Source organism: Octodon degus, unplaced genomic scaffold (assembly GCF_000260255.1).
Source record: "Octodon degus isolate 3935 unplaced genomic scaffold, OctDeg1.0 scaffold00061, whole genome shotgun sequence".
Classification (NCBI taxonomy): Eukaryota; Metazoa; Chordata; class Mammalia; order Rodentia; family Octodontidae; genus Octodon; species Octodon degus.
In genome coordinates, this window is record NW_004524637.1 from 11,124,302 (window position 1) to 11,136,599 (window position 12,298).

The 12,298-nt window shown below is 36.4% G+C and overlaps 1 protein-coding gene across 9 annotated transcripts in view; it reads right to left on the reverse strand.

Moving 5' to 3' along the window:
* The window catches only part of Fam135a (family with sequence similarity 135 member A), a 113,206-nt gene that overhangs the window by 52,623 nt on the left and 48,285 nt on the right, over positions 1-12,298 (reverse strand). For 4 of the 9 annotated variants that reach the window (XM_023718690.1, XM_023718693.1, XM_023718689.1 and 1 more), the window contains 4 exons: positions 10,585-10,711; positions 9,806-9,959; positions 5,407-5,484; positions 2,245-2,294 (listed from right to left, as the gene is read on the reverse strand). In XM_023718690.1, coding sequence (XP_023574458.1) covers positions 2,245-2,294; positions 5,407-5,484; positions 9,806-9,959; positions 10,585-10,711 — 409 coding nt within the window. Of the gene's footprint in view, positions 1-2,244; positions 2,295-5,406; positions 5,485-9,805; positions 9,960-10,584; positions 10,712-12,298 lie in introns of those variants that run through there. The other 5 variants (XM_004634382.2, XM_023718692.1, XM_023718694.1 and 2 more) reach the window with 4 other exon arrangements.

Here is a 12,298-nt window from a genome sequence, read left to right on the forward strand (position 1 = left end):
AAAAAAAAGAGCTCATGCTCGCCAGGTAGGGGCTGTGCTGCTGAGCTATATCCTCGGCCCTACTTTATTTAAGAGCACTTTAAGTATCTTCTGTGTATTGTCTTGCTAAAAATTTATCCTAGAATGTTGCTATAAAGTTTTATGATATGCATTTACATAATGACATTTAGTCACATGTACCTAAAAATGTTCATTAGCAACATGAGTATAACACAAACTGTGTTTATGTATAATTACAGCTTTATTTCTCATGCTACTCTTTGTACTACTCTTTGTATTACTGCAAAGAATTTGGGAAATATATAATTTTAAGTGTTATATATAATCACATAAACGATCAAAAACTGCTTTTTAGGTTTTCAATATATAAAAATCTCTAATCTGATTCTTTTCCGCTTTCAACTTTTCATATTTCATTATAAAAATTCCAAATTATCAGTCATGTATGTTTGCTATAAGGATGAAGTAGCTTTTATCCCAAATCTTAATGTTTATACTCCAAATATTGACATTTCACTTTATTCCACTTTGAAGTGCTTCTCTAGTATGTTATGGGTGAATCTCTCATATCACTTAACAAAATCAAATGTTCCTGATAGCTATTATATACTGTTATTAAACATATTAGTGATTATTTTAATGCTAATTAGTTGAAGTGACTTATCTTTCTAATCATTCAGGGTAGAAAATGATTTACTGCAGTTTATTACTATAGTTTTACATATTTTAGTATCAGTTGGGCAAATTCTTCTACATAGTATTTTTAAAGTTTGCCTAGACATCATTACATTTCTTCAAATTATTCATCAATTTTAGGGCCGGCCAGACAGCTCAGCAGTAAAGCACCTGCTTGGGCACATGCAGGGGCTGGGTTCCATCCCTCCCTGCTGTGTGGGCCCCGCCCCTGGGCATGCTGAGATGGTGACTGAGACTGGCTGTGGTGGGGCGCACCTGTAATCCCAGTGCTTGGGAGGCTGAAAACAGGAAGGATCATTACCAATCCCATCTGTGTAGTGAGACCCTGTAAGCCCCGTACTAACTACATAAAAGAAAAAAGATTACTCATAAATTTTAAATTCCCAAGGAAATTTCATTTACTCATTAAATAACTAGCTTTGAGAAAGTTTGTTATCTTTCAGTGATTATTTTCCTTCCTTCTTTCCTTCCTTTTTTCCCCCCTTTTTGGTTGTTTGAGAAAGGGCCTCACTGTGCAGTCCAGGCTAGCCTTGAACTCACTAAGCACTCCAGGCTGGACTCACACTTGATGCGACCCTCCTGCCTCAGTTGCCCACATGCTGGGACTACAGGTGTACGCTGCTAGCCAGGAAATAATCTCACAGATTATTTTTCTACAAGAAGTGCATTCATTCAAATTTCAAAAAATTCAAATACTATTTTTTATATATTAATTGCCTATATATCATAAGTATTAATGTTAAGGTTTAGTTTTTGGTGCAGTGATTGTAAGAACAATGATGATTTTGTTTTTAAAGAAAATATCTGAGGAAATCCTAAAAGCTATTAGACAAAACTGCTTGTATTTTCCGAATATGCACAATTTTCCAAGGAGCAAGGCCCCCACTAACGCTGCTACACAGAAACACACTCCAAGCCACGCTCGTGTATTCGACTTGGGTCTCTCTGAGTCCTGCTATTAATATGGCTGAACAAGAGCCAACACAGAGTGGAGCCAAAATAGTCAAAAAACATTTAGTTTTGTAGCAAAGAAAAAGAAAGAAATGAGGAAAAGACCAAAAGGGGGGAAAATCAATTTAGCAGCACGAAACAACTGAAAAAATGGTGTGAGACACAACTCATCTGCTGAAGTAGAAAAAGTCATCATTTTTACAGAACAGTCATGTTACAAAACTACAGAAGCTTAGGGGACACCTGAAGTATCTGCCCAGAAACGGAGTGAATCAAGAGAAAAAAATGTGTTCGTTTGAGCGGTGAATTGTGCTTACTAGTTTATTTATTTATTTTGGTGGAACTGGGGATTGAACTCAGGCCCTTGCACTTGCCAGGGAAGCGCTTATTCCACTGAGCCATCTCCCCGGCTCCACTAGTTAATTTATACACAGAATAATATGTAATTTGAAGAACTAAATTGTGGTTCCATCATGTTCAATAAATTTATATTTACGTTTTAAGAAAAGATCATTAACTTTTCTTAGACAAAATACTTAGAATAGGAAACAAATCTCTGAAATAATTTGATAATGAAAATTTAAAAAATCCAAGTACCTTAACTTCTTCACACAGTTCCGAAAGTCGAGCTTCTACATCCATCTCCTCTGAAAGGAGTAAGAGTAAGCAGAGGGAATCGTTCAGTATAAGATCTGAAAACTATCTTTGAAATTATACATAAATTCCCTTTAAAAAAGCAGAGGATTCACAATTATTTGGGTTATGCTCACTGAATTAAATTCAATACCATACACCTTCATGAATGTGACTTTCTTAGATACCTCTTAAATTCACTCAATGTCTTCATCGTTCAATAATACACTTCAATCTCACAAGAGGTCTGTGCTGTCAAAAATATGGATATAAGGCCACCAGCACAGCAGTGTTACAGAGAAGCAGACACAATTAGGTTTTATTTCACTGTATTTGTCATCTCCAATAGTTTAATATTTTGTTATATGCATATATGCCATGCTTTTTATAAAAAATCATTCCTAAAAAGTTAAAGTGAAATTAATCTAAATTTAAATATATGAGAATACAGGTTACTAATGAAAATAAATGCAAAATCCTTTTCAGTAAAAAGCACCTAATAGTTCAACAAGATCAGTTTTCTAATAAGACATGCTCAAAATGTGGCAAGTTTATGCCTACAATAGTGACTTATTTAATGTATGCTATCATCATCTAGAAAGAAATGTCTAATTTATAATTAAAATGGCAACATTTATGAAGTAATAAAAAACAGAATAGGAAAATGCATTATATTAAAGATTAAAATATCACCTTTAGATATATTTAATTTTAACTAGGAACAAAAGTAAAATGAGATTTCTTTAAAGGAAAGATAATCACACAATCATGATCACCGAAACTCTATGACCCCGAGAAAGCGCGTTTAATCGGTCATTTTCACACAGAAGTCTTCCCATCTATGCGGCCTGAACTCACTCAGCGCTGCCTTATCATTCCATTGGGATCTCACTGGCTTTTCTAAAGCTAGAACACACTGGCAGCAAATGCTGACCGAACTCACAACCTCTGCCTGCCAATGTCTGTTTCCACAGTACTCGTGATCTATTCCTGTGACAGAAATTATTAACTAGTTTTATGTAGCTACATATTTTACCTACACACTTTAAAATGTGAAAATGAAACGTTGCAGTTTTGGTATACTTTTCTAAGATTTATACCCAGGCTCAGATACATAGAATACACATTTGCGTCATAGGTGGTGAGAGATTCTTAAAGACTATATAAAAGCAAAATTTAATTTCAAAACATTAAAACTGAAATGAGTTCAAAGTCCTCTTGGACTTTTAACTGAGTTTAAAAAATTTCACTATAATTACATATTTTCTTCTAAAACAACATTTTATGATAAAATTTCACAGAAATGTAAATTTCAATTTCATAGAAATGTATAAACATGATCATCATATAAATTCTCTTTTGGAGCTGACTGGCTCCTTGTTCTAGTCAAGTACGGAATCTACAACATATCCTTCAACAATTTTCAAAAATATACATAAGAGTTTTAGAAACAATGTTAAAAAACAGGATTGTATTTTACATATTTGCACAGAAATTGGCATCCTGATCTGAAACATTCATTAAAATGGGTGCACAGTGTTCCCTGTGGATGCATCACATTTCTTCTTTGGCTCAAACGATGACTATCATCTTTTATTGTTTTGCTGCCAAAATAATATGATAAACATGCCGGCATCTATCATCACATGTGTTATTTCTGTGATACCAATCATAATAAATGGAGATAATAAGGTCAAAAGGTGTATGTATCTTACATTTATTCTCTATGTGATATTTAAAATAGTGTTCAGAAACTGTCAAGACAGTGCTAGATTCTAAAGATCTCACAGTTTTGAATCTAGCCATTTTCCTACCCGGCCAAATTGTGGCCCTTTTTTACCAGAGCCCACATTACAGTAATAGTATTCTGTGAAACTATTTACAATGCTCACATATAAACTGACACAAGAGCAGTGCAATAGTTTAAACAAAAACTAATTTTAATCATTACAAAGCATGATGAAACACCAAAAATGGGCAAAATTTCAAAATACGAACTTTTAAAATTATTTTTAAACATATTTGGTTGTTGCAGGGTCTCACTACGCAGCTCGGACTGGTGGTGATCCTCCTGCTTTCAGCCTCCCCAGCGCTGGGATTACAGGCATGCGCTACAACTCCTGAAGTCTGGCTGGCTCAGCCCACCCTGGGGTTGGGACTGGCATGGCATGTGGTGCTGGGAATCGAACCACGGTCCCTGTGCTTGCCTACACAAATGCTTTAGTGTACTGAGCTATCTCGCCAGCACCCAAAAAATGAATTATTTGATTTTACACTAACTTATATAAAAATGTAAAATTTTTTTCCAATAGACAACCTGTATTCAATTATTCTTTTTTCCTCCTGTCAAAAGAACTGATTTCTCTAAACAGTTTCAGTTAAAAAGTAATGCAACTTAAACACTGAGAAAGATTTCAACTTCTTTCCTACCGTTCACACTTCTGTCAAATGAAAGATATTTTAATTTTCGATGGCTTTTCATAATTTTAAAATGTAACTGTAATGTTCTGTTCAACACAAAGTAAAAACTGTCTAATTATAAAAAGTAAATTAAGTACGGCTGCTATGGAAGAGCAACAGTCTAAAGTATAATATGGAAATATATAAGCAAAATAATAAGATCATAACATCTGGATAGCTGTGATTTGATGGTGTTTCTTTTTTAAATTTATTTTTAGAAGGATACAGAATGAGTACAAATTGACTAAAAGCACAAAGCCAAACAGGATGTTTCTCTGCTCTGTTTCGGGCTGCGTGAAACTGGCTTCAGTCTTTCAACTACATTCATCATTACTGGGCCTATCCAAAGATAGTTACTTTAAGCAAACAAGGCAGTATCATTCAACCAGGAAATTCTAGCAGTACACGTGGTTTTGAAAAAGTTGTTTTTGTAGAAACTCAGAATATGGAAAAAGCCAATGAGATCTTTGTAATTACCATTCCCAGATTTAAATACCAATTTTAATATTACAAATGTATTTACAAACCAATTTTACAGGTAAGTTCTTAAAGTTGTGGGAATACATTATGTTAACAAATACACATTTATGAAATGTGAAACTAATTCAAATCAAAATTTATGGCTAATTAAAAGGGATGATTTCATTAACCTAGTTGTGAACATACCTACACAGCAGTCTTTCTGGGTTCTTGGCTGTTTTCTTCTGAGAAGGCGCTCATATAGGACCTGCATGTTGGCCTTGGCTAGTTATAAGGATTGCACACAGCACTAGTTACTATACTCCTTTTACAACAGAATGTATTAGAATTTTCCAACTTGTTAATAATAGATGTAGTACTGATTTGGTAATGTAGTTAATTAGCTGATCAGATTATAAATGATGTACATTTAACTTTATATTCTGCAGTTTTTATGTATATATATGAGCCATTCAACATTTTATATTTCAATATTACTTTTATGTTTTAATTTCTAGACTCAGAACTTTCATACTGGCAGGGATCCCAGACACCACCCAGGTCAGTGGCGGCAAACCTATGCACATGTGCTAAAGCTGGTTATTTGCTATTAAAGAAAGCTCTAACAGGTTTGCCACTACTGAGTAGGCCAACTTCTTGTATTTCTAAGTGTAGATGCTAAGACTTGGGTTGGTTATCTGACCTGAAAAATTCTAGATTCTAGGAGTCATTCTGGTTTTCACTAGAGCTCCTTGAATCAAACCAATATTTAACTTATGCCATCAAAAATGTACATCATTTATCTAGGAAAAAAGAAGAAAAAAAAGCAGAAAGGAATAGAAAGTATTATTTTAAAAGAGGGGAGAGAGTTTAGATCAACTATTCAAGGCATTGCTGTTTTTAAGAATTTAAATATATGCTTATTTGAAAATTCAACAAAATGCTAAATAATAAAAGAAATAATAAAAGAATTCTCTAATCATGAATTACATCTACTTATTAGAACTGGTTAATATAGTGATAGTTACTCAACAATATGAAAACATGTTCATGTCCACAATTTTATTTTGCTAAGACAAAAATAAAGAGTCTTCATAGTTAAGTTTTAGAATATGTAACAAACACTTTTAAAAAGTTAATAGCATTTTTAGATGTTCTCAAGGGGGACACATTCAAGAATAAACTAAAATTCAAAAAGAGGATTGAAAATACAAATAGTAAGGTTTAAGAAAAATATGAAGTATTACCAACAAATATTTCCTAAAGATTAGCCTTTAGGAGGGAGTAGTGATAGACTCTTGAAATATATCCCAGGCTGACCTTGATATTACTATGTAGCCCGGGCTGGCCTTGAACTCCTGGCCTTCCTATCTTAGTCTCCTGAATGCTGGGATTACAGGTGTGAGCCACCAGGCCTGGCATCCTAAAATTCCTAGGTAATTATCATGAGCTATGTGTCAATGCCTATACTTTCTGAAGTAACAAAAACTGTGTTGAGCTATTAATTTGGAGTAAACATATTAATAAGGCACTAGTACTTTAATTCTATTTCTATAATTCAGTTATATAAAATCAAAGTCTGGATTTGCTTTTGAATTTTTTTTTTTTAAGGGCGTGTGTGTGTGTGTGTGTTCGCGAGCAGGGTCTCACTACGCAGCTTAGACTTGTAGTGATCCTCCTGTTTTCCACCTTTCTAGTGCTGGGATTATAGGCGTGCACCACCACCATGCCCAGATTCTGTCACTGACACAGCATGCCCTGGGGGCGGGACCAGTGCAGCATGTGGTGCTGGGGATTGAACCCTGGCCCCTGCGCTTGCCTAAGCCATGCTTAGTCCGCTGAGCTATCTCATTGGCTCTCTGACTTATTTTCTGATGAAACATTTTAAGTAATTTGGAATTATGTCCATATTTATTTATTAACTGACTTCTGAAATTAAACATGGGGACTTTTTTATTATGCTAGTTTTTACATTATGCCTATAAGCCCAAGGGTACACAATATAAAAGCTACTCTTTCCTGAAATTAGAAAATATTATAAATAAATTATAAGTCTGAAGTTAAACATACAGAAATAAAATGCTAACATATCTAAACTATTTGAATTAAGACTTTAATTTTGAAGAGAAATGCTTTTGCTTATTTTTGATCACTAAACATACTTCCTGGGCTTTGAGAAGTATTTCTCCTAGGCCAAGACGCAGTCTGTGCATGTTTTCCCCCGCAAGTCCTGGGGGGACTTAAATGCAGGATCACACGCAGAGGGGCCTCTCCCGGGAGCCCAGGCCAAGGTGGCCCGCCGGGGCTGAGCTGCTGTGTGGCTGCGGCTGCCGCTGCTGGGACAGAGAAGGGCAGGCGCAGCCGAGCTCTTCAGAGGCAGTGCCTGCCAGCAGGCAGGAGGAGGCCGGAAGCACCCCCAGCATACCCCCAGCACAGGGCGCCCTCTCCCAGGTGGGGCTGCCCGCCGCCTGTCCCTGACCCTCCGCGGGCTCCCCTCCCTGCATCGTTGACGCACGGGCGTCTGAATCCAGGGGCGCCCTGCCCCAAGACCCTGGACGCTGGCCTGTGCACACGCTATCACCCAGCGCTTTCACACTGCATGCCGGTGCTTTTCATAAGCACTACTTTTCAGCCACACGACACGACCCTTGATTAATACTGTAGTACTAATACAATTTTGTGGTCATTAAATCTAACTACACTTTTGCTTGAATTTTTTTTTATTTTAATGAGAAGAAAAATTAAAACAATAGCCCAAACTTTTTAATATAATTCTATTACAATGATATTTTGAGTTTCAAGTCACATAATTAAAAAAATATAGAATATGATTTGACCATTAACTGTGGACAAGGAGTAACACAAGCTAGCTCTCTAGCACAAACTAGTCTTTCACTCTTGAAAGAGAACACTTAAAAAACAATTTACATTGGAGGCAGCTATCTCTCATAAAATTTTCCTGAGGGAACTAGAGAGGGATTCTAAGTATGTGAAATAGCAAAGAAAAAGGAGACTGTTGCAGAGAATAACTAAAAGGTTATTCTGCTCCTTTTGCTTATGTACCTGCATGCTCACTGAGACTGCTGAATCAGAAGACACTGAGCACACCGACTACACGGGATTAGTTAAACCCCCACGCCAGTACCAATGCCCTACAGTGAATGTAATCACTATGTGCTGCAAGCGTGTATTAATAAAAATCTAAGAAAAGAAAAAAGCCCTCGAGAGTGGTCCTGGTATAATGCTGAATGTTTTCCTCAGAGATGAACTGAGGTGAGGAACAAATCCTTGAAATGTCTTACAATTTTGTAACCCCAAACTGACAGTTATATAAACAGCCTAGCTAGTTGCAAACTCAAGAATTTTAGTAACAATGACAATTTTGAGAATGCATCAACTTGTTAAAATACTAAAAGATCTTTCCTAGCTTGTTCAAATATACAATGGTCAAGGTAAAAATGATTATTTTGAAGAGATAATTACATGAGCCTTTTTTTTGAGATGGGTCTCACTATATAGTTTAGGCTGGCCTAGAACTCACTATGTAACCCAGATTGGCTTCAAACTCACAGTGATCCTCCTGCCTCAGCCTCCCAAATGCCAGGATTACAGGCATGTGCCACTATGCCTGGCTTACATGTACTTTTTCCTGAGCTGATATTTGAAAAGAATATAAAACTAACATAAAAAGTCTGAGTAAGACTTATTTTGCCAATAATTTATCTTCCATAAAATAATGTATGTCAAAATATTCTATAAACTAAAAATGCTATTCAAAATCAAAGTAATATGATTTTTATAACATATACTGATACAGTACTTCTTTTGGTTTAAAACTGCATCTTGACTTTTTAAATGATTTAAGTAATATTTTAAAATACTATAACACTAAGTTATGTTATTCCTTGAAATGATGTAAAAGGACTACAGCCCTGAAGTAACTTAAGCCCAGTGCATATAAAGATGCTCCAAGTACCTACAATCTGCTTAGGTGGTCAAATATTTATAAGTACGCATTTAATTTACCTTCCCATTATTGTTCTACAGTTAATTTCATTTCCTTTTGTTTTGTCTTTTAAATCTTTTATTTATTTGGTACACGGTCTTGCTATGTAGCTTGGACTCATAGTGTTCCTCCTGTTTCAGCCTCCCCAGTGCTGGGATTACAGGTGTGAGCTACCACGCCCAGTTTCTACACGATATGCCTGGGGTTCCAGAGCCAGCACGACATGTGGTACCAGGGACTGAACCTGGGTCCTTGCGCTTGCCAGGCTAGTGTATGCCACTGAGCTAGCTCCCTGGCCCTTTATTTGTTTCTAGCACATTTTCTGATTATATTTCAGGGTGAGTCATATATTGGCACATTAAAAAAAAAAATCCTATCATTTCAAATTTAGCACCAAAGAGCTATTTCTCTGGATGATAAAAGTTTTAAATTTCAAAAAGTGACTATCAAAGGTGGAAAAAGATGAGATCAAGAGAGAAATGCAAGCAAAGTACATACACATTTTAGTTTCGCTACGAGAACTACAGCAAAGCTGCTAACAAGCAAGACTGAAGAGAATGACTTGAACCAGAGGACAGGTTCTGGCCACTGGTAACATACCCAGTTCTAGTTTCTGACAAGAGGGAATCTCTTCCGTTACCGTAATGAAGTAGCTGTGCAATCCCTTGAAGGCTAGCAGCAGAATGGCACAGAGGGTGTAATGAAAGCGGTGGGCATGATGGAGGAAGGCGTCAGCGACGACGAAACTGCAGCCCTGCCCAAGGAAAGGGGACACAGAGCGTTAGCAACCCAGGTGTGGAAATGTTACACCTGGCAGCTGGAAGGATTTTAACAGTATCTGAACTTATTCTAAAACAGAAAAGAAATTCACAACTATTTAGCGTTACTTAGGTAAGTAAATACATAAACTGTGAGCACAGTTTTCATCATAAACAAGCAGAGTAAATGACGGCCGTCACTTCTGGGCTGAGGGCCGGACGCCCTGCCGTCCCCACAAGCCCCTCACCCGGCAGTCACCGTAACGCTTGCCCTGCTCTGAGGTGGGTCTCTGCTCTGGCCCTGGTTCTCTAAAGGCTCACTGAGGATCTGACCAGCTCAGTTACGGGATTCGGTGGGGGCTACAAGAAGTTTTTAAAATATACCGCCTATGAAAGACAGAGCATCACTAAGTCTGGTAAAGTTTGAAGTTTATCAAATTGATTTTCATTATATGAAGTAGAATTAACCAATTTCACCCATACTTAATTACAACTGTATAAGTTGCTAAACTCAAATAATTAATGAAAGAAACATTCGTAGATAAGAGTTAAAAACTTTTAAAATTAGGAAAAAACTATGTAAGAAAGAAAAAAAGATTTTTAAATAGATTCAGTTCTTACATCTGGTGATAACTGTTTCGTGTAGCTGGCACCAAAGACCACACTTTCCAGAGTAGGAATCGCAGAGTCTCTGCTCTGTGCTGGTGCGTTTCTATTTAACCAAGTAGTCTTCACAGGGCGAGGAAAGCTGCAGGAAGAAGCGCCGTGACTGTCAGTGTCCCACCAGCACCGGCATGTAAGTGAGACACTTACAAAAGCATATATTACAGGAATAGCAAAATGAGGATTTCACAAGATTATGAATGCAAAGTATTCCTAATTTTTCCTTTAATAATTTGATTACTTATGAAACAATGTAATAAATCTTAAATCTAAGGCTGTTTGAAATTGCTTCTACATTGGAGTTTCAGGAAGTCTTAAATTATACTAAAATAGGGTTAGTTTCAGAGAAGCTAAATGAAAAATGACAGTCAAACTTCAATTTAGAAATACTCATCTGCCAGTACTAGTTACCAGTTAAAATGCCAACAATTCAATATGAACGCTATTTACAAAAATAAAGGCATATACTTAAAAACAGGGGAAAAAATCTACCTGATACCTTGATTTCTGAAAAATAAGGCACTACCTATGGCCATGCCACCCTGAGCATGCTCAATCTTGCAGGAAAAATAAGATATTTCTTCAATTCTCTTCACCAAAAGGCTGTGAACTTTAATAAAATAATTTTAAAGGTGCCTCATAACACTACTTCAATAACATATTAATTGCTTCTGTGAGTCTTAATATTACAATTAGTATTGTACAAATTTCACAGAGTAAAAAGCATTTTTTTCGGATGTTTAAAATCTCTATTTGAGATAAAGTTAGACAGAGTTTGGACTATGCGGAAGCGTGGCACAAGGACGGACCTAAGTCAAATGGAGTCTGCCCTGAGCTAACCAGGAGAGTCTGCTCCTTCAGCACAGGCTCCCAGGGCAACACTGCACTTGCTACAATGGGTTTCTCAGACAGCGTCATAGAAGTTGTACTTTGGAAAACTCAAATGTCAGGGGCCGGCCATACAGCTCAGTGGCACTGCACCTGACAAGTGTGAGGGCATGAGTGTGACTGCCAGTACCAAAAACATAAATCAGTAAATAAAATTCAAATATTAAAAGTTGTTGGGCAACAATATCTATTTAAACAATCTAAATCTATTTAAATAATTGCTGTAATGTCTAGGGTCACTCACAGAAATTATTTTGAATAAAAACATTTTAGAAAGATAATGTCACCCAGAGCCCAAAGATGGGAGGAAATCATAAAGATTAGAACAGAAATTAATTCAATTCAGATTCAGAAAACAATTCAAAGAATTAAAAAAAGCAAAAAGCTGGTTCTTTGAAAGATTAAATAAAATCGCTAAGCCCCTAGCTAACCTCATCAAAAAGAGGGAAAAAAAAAAATTCAAATACAAGCAATAAGGAATGAAAATGGTGTAATTACCACAGGGCCAGTGGAAATTCAGAAGATTATCAATAGCTACTTTGAGAATCTTTACTCTCACAGGATAGAAGACACAGAAGAAATGGACAGATTCCTAAAAAGGTACAAATTATCACAACTGAATCAACAAGATATAGCCAATCTCAATAGCCCAATAACAGCCAATGAAATACAAGATGTAATTAAAAACCTACCGGCAAAGAAAAGTTCAGGTCCAGATGGATTCACAGCTGAATTCTACAAGACATTTACAGAAGATGTAGTCCCTATACTCCTCAAACTCTTC